General features: G+C 35.7%; 1 protein-coding gene across 3 annotated transcripts in view; it reads left to right on the top strand.

Annotated features, from left to right (window-relative positions):
• Positions 1-15,391, top strand: part of LOC128237326 (E3 ubiquitin-protein ligase rnf213-alpha-like) — a 111,919-nt gene extending 96,528 nt beyond the window's left edge. For 2 of the 3 annotated variants that reach the window (XM_052952742.1, XM_052952743.1), the window contains 14 exons: positions 157-301; positions 2,316-2,487; positions 2,657-2,757; positions 3,463-3,520; positions 3,750-3,946; positions 4,281-4,410; positions 4,588-4,674; positions 4,967-5,156; positions 5,483-5,711; positions 5,944-6,018; positions 6,202-6,393; positions 11,824-11,922; positions 12,397-12,596; positions 12,859-15,391. In XM_052952742.1, the coding sequence (XP_052808702.1) occupies positions 157-301; positions 2,316-2,487; positions 2,657-2,757; positions 3,463-3,520; positions 3,750-3,946; positions 4,281-4,410; positions 4,588-4,674; positions 4,967-5,156; positions 5,483-5,711; positions 5,944-6,018; positions 6,202-6,393; positions 11,824-11,922; positions 12,397-12,596; positions 12,859-13,024 (2,041 nt within the window). In that variant the 3' untranslated portion in view covers positions 13,025-15,391. Of the gene's footprint in view, positions 1-99; positions 302-2,315; positions 2,488-2,656; positions 2,758-3,462; positions 3,521-3,749; positions 3,947-4,280; positions 4,411-4,587; positions 4,675-4,966; positions 5,157-5,482; positions 5,712-5,943; positions 6,019-6,201; positions 6,394-11,823; positions 11,923-12,396; positions 12,597-12,858 lie in introns of those variants that run through there. The other variant, XM_052952744.1, reaches the window with a different exon arrangement.
• The last annotated feature ends 276 nt before the right edge of the window (positions 15,392-15,667 follow it).

A 15,667-nucleotide genomic window follows, 5' to 3' on the forward strand; every position in this document is an offset into this window, starting at 1 on the left:
ACATTGAATTAGGTGTTTTATTTGATATGTTAGTGATTCCTTTGTTACAACAATAGGGTTTGAATCGGATATCTTATATATTGAATTATCATCTTTCAGCTATTACAAATACGTTTGTACGTGAACATTTATGTCTTGCTTCCCTCATCCGTGTAGCGGAGACGACACAATGCGTGGCCACATTTTGGGCCGGGCGGTACCCAATGCGCCCCTACGACCAGAGAGGGAGCTGTCAGCTCTACACTGCTGTGTAATTCGATTGTTGCTACACATGTCCATGTACATCGGGCCTCCTAAACAGGTTCGTTTCTCAGTTTACTAATGATTTTCGATAGCCATTCAGATTATTGGTTGCATATAATCTTTTAATAAATTAATTTAGGCCCCATTGTCATCATGTTTGCCTCATCCAGGGGATGTGATGCTGAATGAATACTTAGTTCCCCCTTATGCTATGCAGAGGGTACATTTTGTTTTTACACTTGGTGTCCATCCGTTAGTCCGTCCTCACACACTTTGAGTGTCCACCCGTTCAAGAATTTTCATGAAACACGGGTCGAATATTAACTACATCCAGGCGACGTTCAGAACCTACATTCAAGGCTAGCCTATTCAAGATAAAAAGTTTAAGCCATATATTTCGTGTCTGCTCCGTTTCTCTTTAACCCCTTGAGGGCTGTTCATGAAAGACTGGACAAATGTTCACTACATCGAGACAACGTGCAGAACCCACAGTACAGACTCGTCGTCTCAAGGTTAATGGCACAGTCTAAGGTAAAAAAAATAAAAATATATTTTCATGTCCTCTCCATATCTCCTTCGCATGCGTATACTTTCTTGTCAGCTCTGTATCTCTTACAATCCATGAAGGATTTTCATAAAACTGAAGTCTAATATTTAGTAGGTCCAGATTAATTAATGGACTTACATTCCAGGCGTGCCAAATCAAGGTCACAGTTCAAAGTCAAAGGTTTGTGAGCCGTAGGTTAAGTGGCCGCTGAGTACCTTAACAAATAGAAATTGCCCTCCTAACTATTTAGAACATCATGCAAAATGCATTATTCACTACAATAAGTATTGTGTATGGTTCACTGCTATAATCCAAGTCAAACTTTGCTGACTACCTTGATAATACGAATACCAAGATAATAGAATAATTCTGTACACCATGAATTGAAACAATTGCGAATTTTTATGTCTGTTTCACTGTCAAATCTGCCCTGTTTCTGTTACCGGTCTTCAACGATTTTCATAACATTGTTTCTTACCGTCATTTATTGACACAAGTACCGTGCACCCGCTCCATATTGCCCAGGGCCAAATGCGATGGAACAGAATAAAGCAAGAATACTATTCAGTCAATTTGGACCATGATTTGTATGATAATACATGGACATTTAGTGTTAAAGATCTTGCTGTAATGCAAACGAAGTCTTGTATATTGCTTTGCACATTTCGATCCGTGGGTTGGTTATTAGACCAAACCTTGTCCGATTGATAATAAGAGAACGCTTCGGCATAAGGTTCTGAAACCTTGTAGAGACGTTGGTCGTGACCAGCAGATGACTGTGTTTGGTTTTGATGTCAGTAGGTCAAAGGTCATGTACGTGGGAACCTTTGATACAAAAAGCTTGTCTAATTGATAATTAGAGTTTGCTTGGTCATACGTTCCCAAGCTTGGACGGGACGTTGGCCATGACCAGCAAATGACCCCTATTCATTAGAGGTCAGTATGTTAAGGTTCACGGTCGTGATGACCTTGCACAGAAAAAGCTTGTCAGAGTCAGATTGATGACTAGAGAATGCTTGTCCATACGGTCCCAAACTATGTCAGTCATGAATAGCAGATACTCTCTAATGATTTTGAGGTCAGTAGATCAGGTCATGGCCACAGTGACCTTTGACCCAGTTCAACCGATTGATAACTCAGAGTATGATGGGTCTTGCAGTTTTACTACTTGGTAGTGAGGTTTGAACAGCAGATGACTCTATTTATTTTGAGGTCAGAAGGTAAAAGTCCAGGTCGCTGTGAGCACAGCATGTTTTGTCCGATTGATAACTAGAGAATAATTGGACGTACGACGCTCAAATCTGGTAGAGAAGTTGGTATTGACGTCCAGATGACCCTGGGGATTTCAAGGTCGAAAGTCAAGGTCACAGTGACCTAAAACACAAAAACTTTGATCAATATATGAGAACGCTTGGACATACAGTCCTCAACTTAGTGGAGAGGCTATGACCTTAGATTACCACTCATAATGGTCATTCGGCCGAAAAGGCCAAAGGCCTGAAATCTTGTCAAACTTTGTTCACAGATGGTTCCGATTGTCCGCCCCGACATTGAGGAAGACAATATCCAGCATTTCTTCTGGGAGCACATTGAAACCAGCATCGGTGACCTCCAGAGGGCTCTTAGCAGGAGTGTAGATGACGTCCTATTGCTCATGCACTGTGTCATCCAGAATATCCTGGTCAAACATAATGAAGGTATATAATTGTCTAGAAAGTTTCAATTTTCACTGACATGAGTTCATTATCCTATAATTGTGTAACATCATGACATATGCATAGTATCAATGTAATAAAGAATATTAAGATACTGATTTACGTAGGCTTTGTTACCATTGGTTGAATTATTTATAACTGATCTTTAAAGAAACCACTGTTGGCGGAGACATCGCTCACCTTCAAACCAAACATGGGAGACAAGCATGGGAAAAACAGTTTGCTACGGTTTTCTTGCAGGATGTTTTTCAGGTGAAAATAAGTTTGATTTAAAGATCCTTAATTTTTTGCTAAAAAGGTAAGAGTAAAGTCATAGCCTTAGGTATCATTGTCGGTCTCTTGGTATGCAGCATCGGCGTTATTGTGTAAAAGTGGAATCTTTAACACAACTTAAAATAACGTTCAAGGTATCCATATAAAACTTGATGCACATGCTGCAGGACATAATGCACACATAGAAATGCACATAACTGTGGATTAAATAATTGTTGAGCTATGCCCTTGTTCGACTTTAAAGCTGCACTCTCACAGATGTACCATTTTTACAACTGTTTGATTTTATGTCTTGGAAAGAGCAAATTCTTGCGTAAATTTCTGCAAACCAATGATAAAAGATTGCTGGCAAAAGATCAGATCACAGATTTTCACATTTCCGTTCTAAAATTAATGATTAACTGTTAAGATTATTGCATAAAACATCAATTTTTGAACTGAAATATAAATATCTATTTTTTGTCAAAACGTTCAATCTGTGATAGTGCATCTTTAAAGCAGAATAGCATCGGGACTACTGTGTGCCAACTATCTTCTTTGATAATAATGTGAATAATTGAGACTTAAATTGTTTGAAAACTAATTTCCTAACCTCTTCACATATGGGCACATTTGCGAATAAGTGTACACAAACAGTGGCAACAATGGCTAGTTTATTGGCAATTGATGCTTTTAAATTTTCAGGGACTTGATAACAACCTGAAGCGTTTTAACCAAGTTATTGCTACTGATCAGAGACTAGGTAAGTGCTTATTACAATACAATATTCATACTAACTGCTACAATTAGCAAATGACTATCAAGTCCCTAAACTATGTCTAACATATTAGGCAAATTATGTCCCTTGATCAATTGTGAAAAGGGGGCAAGCATTGGCACCCGCTTGCTTAGCTTTTGATCAGTTTATTAATTAAAAAAATGTACTTCATTAGATAAACATAAAATTCTTACTCTTCATAAATATTTATCAGGTTCCAATCCCCTGATGTGCATTCTATATGAGACGGATACACAGCACCAGGCCGAGGATCCCCAGCTGCTGGAGAAAATTCCACGTGTATGGAGATACAGAACGCCGATATCCATAGAGCATATGCGACAAGACCTTGAAACTAGGAGTTCGTCAGGAAAGGACAGACTTTCAGTGCTGAGATTGTTCTTGAAACAGGTAGTTATTATTAAATGTGGAATATAGTTTACCACAAGTTATTTGTTTGTTTGTCCTTTTTTCTTGCAATGGGAACATGTATGGTACTAAAGGCTGAAATATCTGGCTTACAAAGTTGTTGTGTTTTTATTGTTTTGTGAAAAAAAGAATAGGTATGTGACCTTCATAACTTCATAATCAATTTATACATTAAATGAAAAAAAACCTTTGTCATTAAAAAGAAACTGCACTGCTGCACTGCTGCACAGGAAAAATAATATATCATGGATCGTTATACATTTTCAACTCATGTGCATATTACATTATGTATATATTCTGAATACTTTCATTTCAGGACCACATTCTTCAGGCAATACAATATATTCCAAGCATTCTAAGTCTGCAGAGGATATTGCTGCAGAAATTCCAAAAGAAACTTGACAAAGCTGAAGCAAACACAATCCTAGTGAAAGACATGATAAAAGGTTTGTTTTTCTTTTTTTAAAGGTAATAGGTAAAAGACATAACAATATGCTCCAAGTTTTATGTTTATGCACAATAGTTCATGATCTGTCCATGTGTGTTTTTCCATGGGATTTAAATCAAGGTATGATGTAAAAAATGTAAGACCTTGACTAATAATGCTTTATATTTAATTACAGAGCAACATGCTGGCCCGGATACTGAGAAATGGTTTTCAGACTTTGCTCAAGCTTGGAATATAACTCGCAAACTACTTGAACTCTACGGTTAGTCTCTTTTGTGTACATATATCCGAGTGATTTACATGTCAGATTCTGGGTTAAAAAGATTCCTGATAAGTACTATTATCGTCGAGGAATAGTAAATAGTTGTTAATCAAATCAACAGTGCGTAAGACAGATTTCTGTTGTACATCTGTTTGTTTGTTGCTATTTTGAGCGCATGAAACTTGTTTGTTTGTCATTGCGACGTCAAATAAATCTTATCACTACATATTATCAAGCATTTGAATAGTACAAATTAAGATAATTATTTACCTATGTTACCTGTTTGTTGCAGTCTGTACAACAGAATATGGAAGTATTATGGTTCCAAAGCATCAGTGTGTTGAGCCAGTTTCCATGGAAACACCGCTGTCTGTTTTCCTCCCAGCAAGCACTGAAAATGGACTTTGCTCATATGCAATGCTAGATTTGTTATTCAGAAAACAGAATGAATTTTTAGACAGCTATATGAAGGAATCTGGAAGGTAATTGCATTTAATATCTATAAGGGACTGGAAATTGATGGCACTTGCAACTTATGTTAGTTTTTGCCTTCAAAAACACATGAAGTCGATGGGCAAGGGCAGGCCCTTTTTACCTCAAGAAACAAACAACAATTGTGTACAGCATTTTAAAAACAAACGGCTGATACGTAATCATACATTTGGAACTAAACACTATATGTTACAAGTTTGAAATGCTTTATACTTCAATACAAGAATGTCTGCTTGTGACTGCTACTGGAAGGTATGAGTGCTTTGTTGTGGTACATTTAAATGCATATTAACATTCAATTACTCTGTTTTGAAAGGAAGCGCAACTCAATCCAGACAGTGGCCCCGATGGAGGCAACGTCGGCCCACCTGATCAGCTACAACCACGAGCAGGATATCCTACCCCTCGTCCTAGCCAACTGCCAGTACACTTTTGAGATGGGTAAGGGTACAAAGATAGAGTACGACTTTGCTGGGCTCGAACGTCAGGTCATGGACAGGTTCCTCTTCTCAAAGTCCAGAATAGACATTGGATATTACTTGCAGGTATACTTTCATGCGGTATGATAAAAGTGATTAATGTGTTTTTAGCGGATGTGACTTGCTTATACAGAAAATTACTAGCAATATTTTAAATGCATTTTGTACAATTAATTTATTTCATAAATCTTTATTATTTTGATGATAATTAATTTGATAGTAACTGATATATAACAGTTTCCTGCCAAGCTGATTTCTGTTATGATAACTGTTTATGCATGTCGTTTGTGCTGTTTAGATTGACCAAATGGTATATCGGACAGAGTTTACAAATGCTGCAGTATTCGAAAAGTTGGAAGAAAAAATTCCACAGGTAACAGTTGCTTTTATTTGTATTACAACTCGAACATTATTTTGTAACGTTATCTGACTGGTGAAGAGCAGAAACAGGTAAAGTTTCATATATGTCTGCCTTAGTTTATGCTTATACACTAGTATTTGCAAAAATGTCTGTATTTTATGAAGTATTTAATTTATCTGTTCACCAATTTCTCAGCAAACATTGGGATTAGCTGTAAAGACACAGATAAGCGAAGACATAAAGAGACTACCAGACCTGTGCCGATTTCTGGACAACCTCGACATAGCCATCAGTTTCCTTAAAACTGCAGGGGGACAGCAATCTGAAAATCTGAACACCTTTATGGTCGAGACACTGCAGATGGAACATGCAATGACAAGTCAGAAGGTTTGTATTAGTTTTATACATTTTTCTTTAATTTGAATCGTGAAGACAGCTTAAAGATGACGTTAATATGAAGCTAAAGTGATCAATTTACCTATGTTAAGTTTACCTGTGTTGAAAGTGAAAATAGAAAAGTTCTTTTGTAAAATGATTTTTAAAAAAGTCTGGTTTGTCAATCTTAAAGAATATGACAAGGCATTAAAACAAAAGATGTGAAACCTTACATACGAAAAAATAAAAAGAAATCCAATATCAGAATGTGCGAAAAGAATCCAATAGAAAACTCCGTCAAAACAAAGCCAGGCTCATAAAAACATAAACCCTTCTTACCATTTTTTTATATACCCCAATTCAAAACGGGACATACAGTGCTACCTGTGGCGGGCGGGTGGCGTTTTAGAAGCAGTTATTAATTCATCACCAACTTCGTCACAATATGTATGGGCATAATGTCTTGGACAACATCGATAACAGCCATATCGATAGTCACTCCAAAGTGATCGCCCCAAAATTATTGAAATTACCTAAAATGGGTCTTGTCCGATCAATAACTTTAGAAGCCTTCACCAATCATCACCAAATATGATCAGAGTGTGTTTGGGCAAACTATCTGTCAGGCTCGTTGACCAGCCATATCACTAGAGTCACATGAGAGTTATGCCCTGAAATTATTGAAATAACCTAAAATGGGTCTTGTCCGATCAATAACTTAAGATGCCTTTGCCCAATCATCACCAAATATGATCAGAATGTGTATGGGCATTCTATCTTGACAGTATTGTTAACCAGTTATATCACTTTTTCACTCGAGAGTTATCGCCCTTTATTGAAATTTTCTAAAGTGGGTCTTGTCTGATTAATTACTTTAGAACACTTTTTCAAATCATCACCAAATTTCGTTAGAGCATGTATGGAATGAACAAGTTTGATAAATAGCCATTTTGCTCTAGTTACTCTATAGTAGACGCCCTTAAATTATAGACATCACATAAACTATGTATTGTCCGATCGATAACCTTAGAAGCTACGGACCAGATTTAGGGACATTACGGACCAGATTTAGGGACATTACGGACCAGATTTAGAAACTTACGGACTATGATTTAAACATATTTTTTTTTTATTATTCACTCATTAGTTTTTAATTTGTTAATAAATACTTGAATATGAGTGCTCAGTATGACGTTATATCTTCCATAAAACTGTGAAAAATCGCGTGAAGTTCGAATAGATAAATGGTTCAATATAAAATCTTGTGAAATACCAAAAGGTGTTAAAGACCTATGCATTTATAACAATTATGTGAAAAATAATGAACGAAATTTGAAAGATCGTCAGTCAAATCAGTTAAAAGCAACAGACGGTATATGTTCCAAAACAGTTTATTTACCAAAATAAATCGAGCACATATAAGAACATATCAGTATTTACATGAATCCAAAACAGTTTATTTATCAAAATAAATCGAGCACATATAAGAACATATCAGTGTTTACATGAATCACGAATAAACAGCACATGTCCCCAAAGCCACCATTCATATTTAAACAGGCCCGTACAGTCTCCCACATGCTTTGAGCAGACTGCTTTTTGTCAACTCGTTAGCAGAATATTCCGCCCAAAGCTTCATGAGCCGGCCTTGTGTCAATGTTGTAGCCTTTCGTTGGTAGCGGCACAGTTTCCTTTCCTTGACCAACTTGCACATGATTGGAATTGGAATTTCATGTGCCTCTTTGAACAGGAGTTCAACAAGCAGGTAGAAAGGCAAGTTTCCCTTTTTTGCCCGTCGATTGAGCCTCGCGTGCCAACCCTCGACATCGTTGTTGGTACGGATAGAGTGGCCGAAGACGGACTACGAAGCGACTGGCCACATCTCATTCTGTATCCACGTGCTGCTGACATACTGAAGAAAGGAGATCATTCTTTCGTCGTTGGCGTCCATCTTTTCCTCTATCTTTCTGAAGGCTGCTGGGATGTCACCCGCTGGCAGTAGAGGTAGCGCGAAGACCTTACGCATTAGCCGATTACACGGCGTCCCTCGTACTGTAGGCAGTCTGAAATAGCACCAAAATAAAAAAGATATGATCATTTTTATTTCTATTAATGTAGTAGTAAAAGTAGTGGTATCATCATTTAAAGCCAAATGGATATATTATTTATCAACGCATCTTTTATATATATTACCTGCAGTCCACACTCTTGGGCCTTTCTCCAAAGGGCCTGGCCGGAGTGGAAGGCACAACCCCGAATGTCGGGATCGTTGAACACGCTTCTAAGTCCCTGATTCCGGCCTCAAAGTCAGTCACAAACGTCTGGACCCTCAAGAACACTGTCTGTTGTTGGCAGTCGCATGATGTGGTCGGGTGTCCTTGGGACGTCGCTGTGGTTGATCGTCTCGTCCTATATTGTTAAAATGTTTTAAACACAAGCTATTGGTTCATCAGTTTTAACCATTTCTGAAACTAAAATTTGTCGAAATTTGAAATCTATGTTAGTTATATGTTTACCAAGTTCATCATCCAATCTCATAAGAAAACTGTAACATACCTGGACTTCCATAGACTCTTCTGGTCGAGTTTCATCATTACACGTGATGCACGTGAACTCTAACTCGGTCCCATCCACGTTCGCAGCATCATACTGGGCAATTGATATACCGGTACCACAGCGTAGATGTTGCCAACGTTCACATATGTCGCATTCCACGGCGCGGTGGTTTGCATAAACACCTCTAGAACAGTGGATACAACGAGCGCAAGGCATACTTATAGATCTTTTCAGTTTTATGGCAGAGGAAATTGTGAGGATATAAACCTCAACTTTTGCTTTATATTAAATAAACGATGTGTGTTTGTTGCAATTCTTGCAAACTGATTTTTAAAACTGGCAATTTCTGTTGCCTTAATTAGTTATAATTGTACCCGTAATTATCGGCGGTATACTACAAAAGAAACAAACAATACACTGACAACCTTTAATTGGCAGTCATAAAAGTGTGAAAACCCATTGTAACGGCGCACTTTCAATTAAATCAGATGAAACGGAAAACAAACAAATATGACTATTTAAAGTTTATTTCAGAAAGCAATCGATCACATATGAAAACATTAATATTCACATTTACAATTATAAGATAAACACATATTACGTTCATTATTATTCATTATTAATCGAACTATTATTATACTTTATTAAAAATACATTAATGTTTAACATTGGAATTTCATGGGATTTTTCAGTTACATTAAAGATAATTGTCATACTGAGCACTAATAATCAAGTATTTATTAACAAATTTAAGACCAATGAGTGAATAATTAAAAAAAAAATATGTTTAAAAACATTATAAATCATGGTCCGTAAGTTTCTAAATCTGGTCCGTAATGTCCCTAAATCTGGTCCGTAGTGTCTGGTCCGTAATGTCCATGGTCCGTAGTGTCCGTGACCCGTTCAATCATCACCAATTTTAGTCAGAATTTGTATTGGCATAATATCTTGTTATGTCTCCCCCAATAGATAGGGAAAACATATTGTTTTTGCCCTATCCGTCAGTCCGTTCGTTACACTTCGTTTCCGCGCAGTAACTATTGAACGTTTGGATCCTGAAGCTTCATACTTGGTATACAGGTGGTCATGTCAAGTAGAAGACCTCTATACAATATTGATTTTGAGATCAGTACGTCAAAGGTCAAGTTCGCGATGACCTGAAGTTGAAAAAAACGCTCAGTAACTAAAAAAATCAGTTTATTTTATGAATGACATCACAAAGCATCTGGCAGGTAATTTCTTCCAACATAAGCAAATCCAAGCCTAAAATATTTCAACTTTCAAAGGCGTTACTAATGCTTTTTTGCAGAGTATATCGTGTTATGTTAGGTTTAAAATAATTATTACTTATTAGCAGTAGAGCTCTCATATGCAGTTTTGATGATGATATGTTATTGAATCAAGAATTTTCTTCACATTTCACTCTTAAATAAAACTTTTCGATAGCTGACCTTTTAAAATGTGAACAAGTCCCTAAAGTCTGATATGAGCCATGCTAATGTTCGATTTCTGGATAGAAACTGGTGTCATTTTTGTGAAGCGTTGAGAACATTATATCGATGGGTATCAAACCCACGACCTGTTTTGTGTGAAGCGAACAAAAGACACATATTATGCATGACAATAAGTATTAGAAACTTAACATAAGACTGAAAAATACATGTACCTGTATATGTTCACATAAAATAAGCATTAGCTCGCGAGAGATGTACGTGTAAATCACTAAAATGTTTGTTGACTTTGTTCAAGTATGAATTTTACATAGAACAGGATGTGGCAATATTTAGCTTGACTATTCGAAGAATATGGAGAGCTATACTACTCATCCAAGCGTCGGCGTCAGCGTCACATCTTGGTTAAGGTTTTGCATGCAAGCACACATAGGTTAATATCACAGCAACTACTTGAGGTATTGCATTGAGACTTGATACAGTGGCACTCAACAATCCAGCCTACTTAATTTACCAAGTTAGAAAACTCCAGTTTGCATTTAATGTAAATAATTGCCCTTCATTATTCAACTAAGATATTCTGGTTAAGGTTTTGCGTGTAAGCACACATAGGTTAATACCTCAACAACTACTTGAGGTATTGCATTAAGACTTTATACAATGGTACTCAACCATCCAACCTACTTAATTAACCAAGTAAGATAACTCTAGTTAGCATTATATTCAAATAATTGCCCCTTCTTTAATAATAAAAATTCTGTTTAATGTTTTGCTTGTTACCACTTTTAAGTCAATACTTCAGCAAATACATCATGTATTGCATTGAAACTTTACACACATGCTCCCAACCATTTAACCTTCTTCTTTAATCAAATAAGATAACTCTATCTTTCATATTATATAATTTTTGCCCCTATATTTTGCAACTTAGAAATTCTGGTTAAGGTCTTGCATGTTAGCACACATATAATATCTCAGCAATTATTTGATGTATTGCATTGAGACTTTATACAATGGTATTCAACCACCCAAACTAATTGAATAACCAAGTTAGATAACTGTATTTTGCAAATAATGGCCCTTTATTATTAGACTCAAAAATTCAGGTTAAAATGTTCCATGTAAATTTATTAGTGTTAATATCTCAGCACATCATGTATTGCATTGAAATCTTATCTAACAGTGATCAATGCATGTTGCGCCAAAACTTTTCTATCCTTACACTGAAAAGCGGCGGAACAGTCGAGCGCGCTGTCTCTGTGACAGCTCTTGTTACAAGAGGCTTTACAAGTAAAATTTAGTTTGGTTGATCAAGAAAGGATATTGTTGGTGTACCTTAATTGAAAAATGTATTTAAGTAGTAGAAGAATAACGATAACAGTTCCAAATGGTAAATTGTTTCAGTCAATTACGACAACTATTTGTATATTTCCAGGCCCGACAGTCGTGCGAGTTCCAGCATGCCAAGTCTCTGTGGTTACTGTTGTCATACTTGAAGTCCAAGTTTATGGTCGAACATTTCACGTCAAAACAGGTACACTTTCACAATGTCTTGTACTTGGGGTTCTATTGTTCAGGATTAATCATGAAATCTGGATCGAGCTTTTAACTTCAGACTAGTGTACAGATGTAAAGAGTGACTTGTGCTCGGACATTGGCATTAAAACTGTATGACGTAAAGAAGAAACTCATATAAATGATATTGGAAACAAATTCAAAGGGGCCCCTTAACCCTGTTTTATGCATAAGTCTCTCGTACTTATTCCCCCTAGCTATTTTCAATATTACTAGAACCCCTTTAGTTCTTAAAAAACTTAAAACAACTTACATAAATTTGGTCTGTGGTTATGCGGTTGTCAACGGAAGCATCCCAAGATTAGATATTAGACCAATTGTTACATGGTGTTTTCTGTGACCATCCTGCGTTTTGCTTGGTTACCGAATGTAGATTAATCCGCTTAAGTGCATTACGTGTAAGTAAAATGAGAACGAACATTTTAACCTTCAGGAAGTGTTTGAGACTCTGCTGGAGCCGTACCATGACAAGCTGTCCGAGGAGCTGCAGAAATCATTCGGTGGCTACATGAAAACTCTGAGTGTTGATAAGCTTTCTGGCATTCTAGAAATATTGCATGAATTTATGCTCCTGCGAATTGCCAGACGAGAAAACACCAGTGACGAGGATTACATTGACAATACGGAGCACAGGTTTGTTACTAATTTCCCTTATATTTAACAGTTGTTCTCAATTATTTTGATTGCAACTTATGGAAGACATGTTAAATTGCTCTTCTTTATAATTATGATAATTAAGATTATGTATAGTATGTTTAAGCTACATGGATTAGTTAAATGTTTTTGTCAGATATTTCCATAAAACATATATTGTGATCTAATCGTTTTCTCTTTTCAATATCAATTGTATAGTAACTATTAATTGCTAATTTTTAGCATCATATCTGTTTTTCAGGCTTGGTGAAGAGCTTCTAGCCTTTGTAGAATTAATGGAAACTCCATGCCTAGACACGGCAGCTTTGTTGGAATTCCCACAGGAAATACACTTCAAACATTGTGTGTGTACATGGATTATGGGATATACAACGCTTCGAAAGAAAATGGGACGAAGGCGACACTGAAAAAGAGTTGTATATGGAACATTATAGGTCAAAGACAAACTTGTCTGTGCCTTATATGACTCTTATAAATGAAACCCTCTGTTAGAGGAACAAACTTTCACGGTTTTTGGATACTAGATATCGAGATAGTTGTTCTTAATGTACATGCCATAATGTTTAACAAAATGATTAACTTTAAGAATGTTGAAATAACTGATATATATTTGACCTTCAATCCGTTTTGTGTTGTTTTGAATTTCTAAAACTCTTTTAGTTTGTTAGTGCATGGTGGTTGTTTCGCATGTGTAATGGTATTAGTTATTGTTTATTTGTCATTGAATATTGTTACTGATTTGATAGATACAATTATTTCTTGTGTTATTGAGATTTATTTTCGTTTCCCTCCTCAACAAAAACCAGAATTCATAGCTTTGAATGTGATGTTTGCTTTGGAGTATTTATTTTTTTGAAGTATATTTTATAGCATTTTTTTGTGTAAATCTATAGATGTATAGTATGCATGCAAGTTGAACATGTATGTCTACAATTCTGTTTATTTTTTCAGTTATAAAACCGATACTGATAATGTACTGTATATATATATGTGCATTCCTTAATTTATTTATTAATAGTATGGTGTTCATTACTACTGGAATATTTTTGTTCCAAATAGTCCCATTTATTCATTATGTATGTGAATAATACAGCTTAACATGTTATAACTCTCACTGGACCAAAGCATAGTTTTTCCAAGAATTTCTATTTCTTATTTAAGTTTCCACACTGATCATATCAAAACACAGTTTAATGGTTTGTGCTTTGTTATGTACATGCATTCTCAAACCGTGTTTATGTATGCATGTGCACGGGCACAATATATGCACATGTGCCTGCTAATGACCAATGACCTATTTTCAAGGATCATGGTAAGCTTATGACAATGAGCTTCATCTTAATGACCATATGTCTATATGTGTGTGTTACTGTGAAATTGTTTTTGTGTATTTTTGTTCTGCTTATTTTGTATGATTTTCCTGATCTAAGTAGTATGCGATTATTTGTGACAATGTTCTTATTGTTGTCATTGTGTTAGTATGACTACAAAAACATTATTCTATAGATAAAAGTTGTATTAAGTGTATTGTTTTTTTATGATTTATGATGAATTTAAACAGTACTAGTGTTGATGTTTTTAAGTCTGAATATGCATATTCTATTCATTTAAGTACATACTATTATTCTTGGTAATATATGTATCCGTGATGTTTTATGCAATCTTGTTACCTTAGTCTTGTTAAATAGTGTTTTGTTTCCTATGTAGAAGAACAGCATGCAAACATGCTTCTCCAATTATAAATAGTATGAATGGTAGTAAGATTGTTGGCAAAAATGAGACTGTAACTTGGACAATTTGCGCACTTTGTGTTTATATTTATCCTTACTTTTTAAAATGGAGAATGTCGGCTGTAAACCCTCTGTAAGTCTACATAACAGTAGTATACATAATGTGTGTGTACATTTATTTGTTACGGCTCACTTACACCCTCTTGACAATCATGACTGTTTTATTCATATAATACAATATGGTAAGTATAATATGCTACTCTATATATGTGCACATTTAATGTATATTTGTATAATGTTTAATCAATGCATAATTGCATATTTTAATGATTAAATTACCCACTTTATTTATGTACCAAGGGAGTACCCTGTGTTTTACATTGGACGGAGGCCCTTTAAATATGTTTAAACTAGTACATGTAATTAAACTAATACTAAATATGTTATGATTTTTTATGTTTCTTTCATCTTAATGTTGATTATTAATAATTTTGTTTGGACAGGTTAAGAAATCACATGAGCTTAATTCAGTCATATATCTCATTGTGTGTGTACCACGTGATAAATAACGTCAAACATGCTACGTCGGAAGGCAGCATTTTCCTTCGGATGGAGATTAAAAACAAAGATAACTGTTCTTTTTCTTCCCTATTTTAAATGAGACAAATGTCTCAAACTGTCACGTTGTATAGACACACTGTACCTGCAGATACATTTATTGTTAATCTTTAATCAATATATTGAATGAAGCCTTACTATGAGTAGGTTTGTTTACCATTCCGTAAGTGTGAACAAATACTACTCATGTACATGAAAGTCATCACATACATTCTGTTTGTGATCTTGCTTCTATATAAGATTGGTTTAGTTCTATTATGCTTTCTAAATTCAGAAACATTTTTTTTGTATTTTGTTTATATGCATATATGTTTAATTGAATGCATGCACATGTATGTGTGATTTGTTTGTTTGGTTTCAGACGAAACTGTTTATGGATGCAAAATGCTTGTTGTATGTGTGAATAAACCATATACCAGACACATTCATCTTCGTTTTCTGTTTTTGATGTATACAGTAAGCGTATACTGTTAGATGACAAAACGTTGCCAGACGGTTGGTTTTAATTGGAACGCCCACTATAAATGCTCCCTTTAAACACTTCTTGTCATTTGCCTGTATACGGCGAACTAGTTCAGAAGAATCCAGGTAGGGTGTCGGGTGAGCTTTCTTCGGGTAAATGCCATTCCCCCGGCATTATTTAGAATACGACAGTGAAATCTACCAAACAGGTGCGAGCTGGGGGTGGGGTGAAGTTGTGTA

Source organism: Mya arenaria, chromosome 6 (assembly GCF_026914265.1).
Source record: "Mya arenaria isolate MELC-2E11 chromosome 6, ASM2691426v1".
Lineage (NCBI taxonomy): Eukaryota > Metazoa > Mollusca > Bivalvia > Myida > Myidae > Mya > Mya arenaria.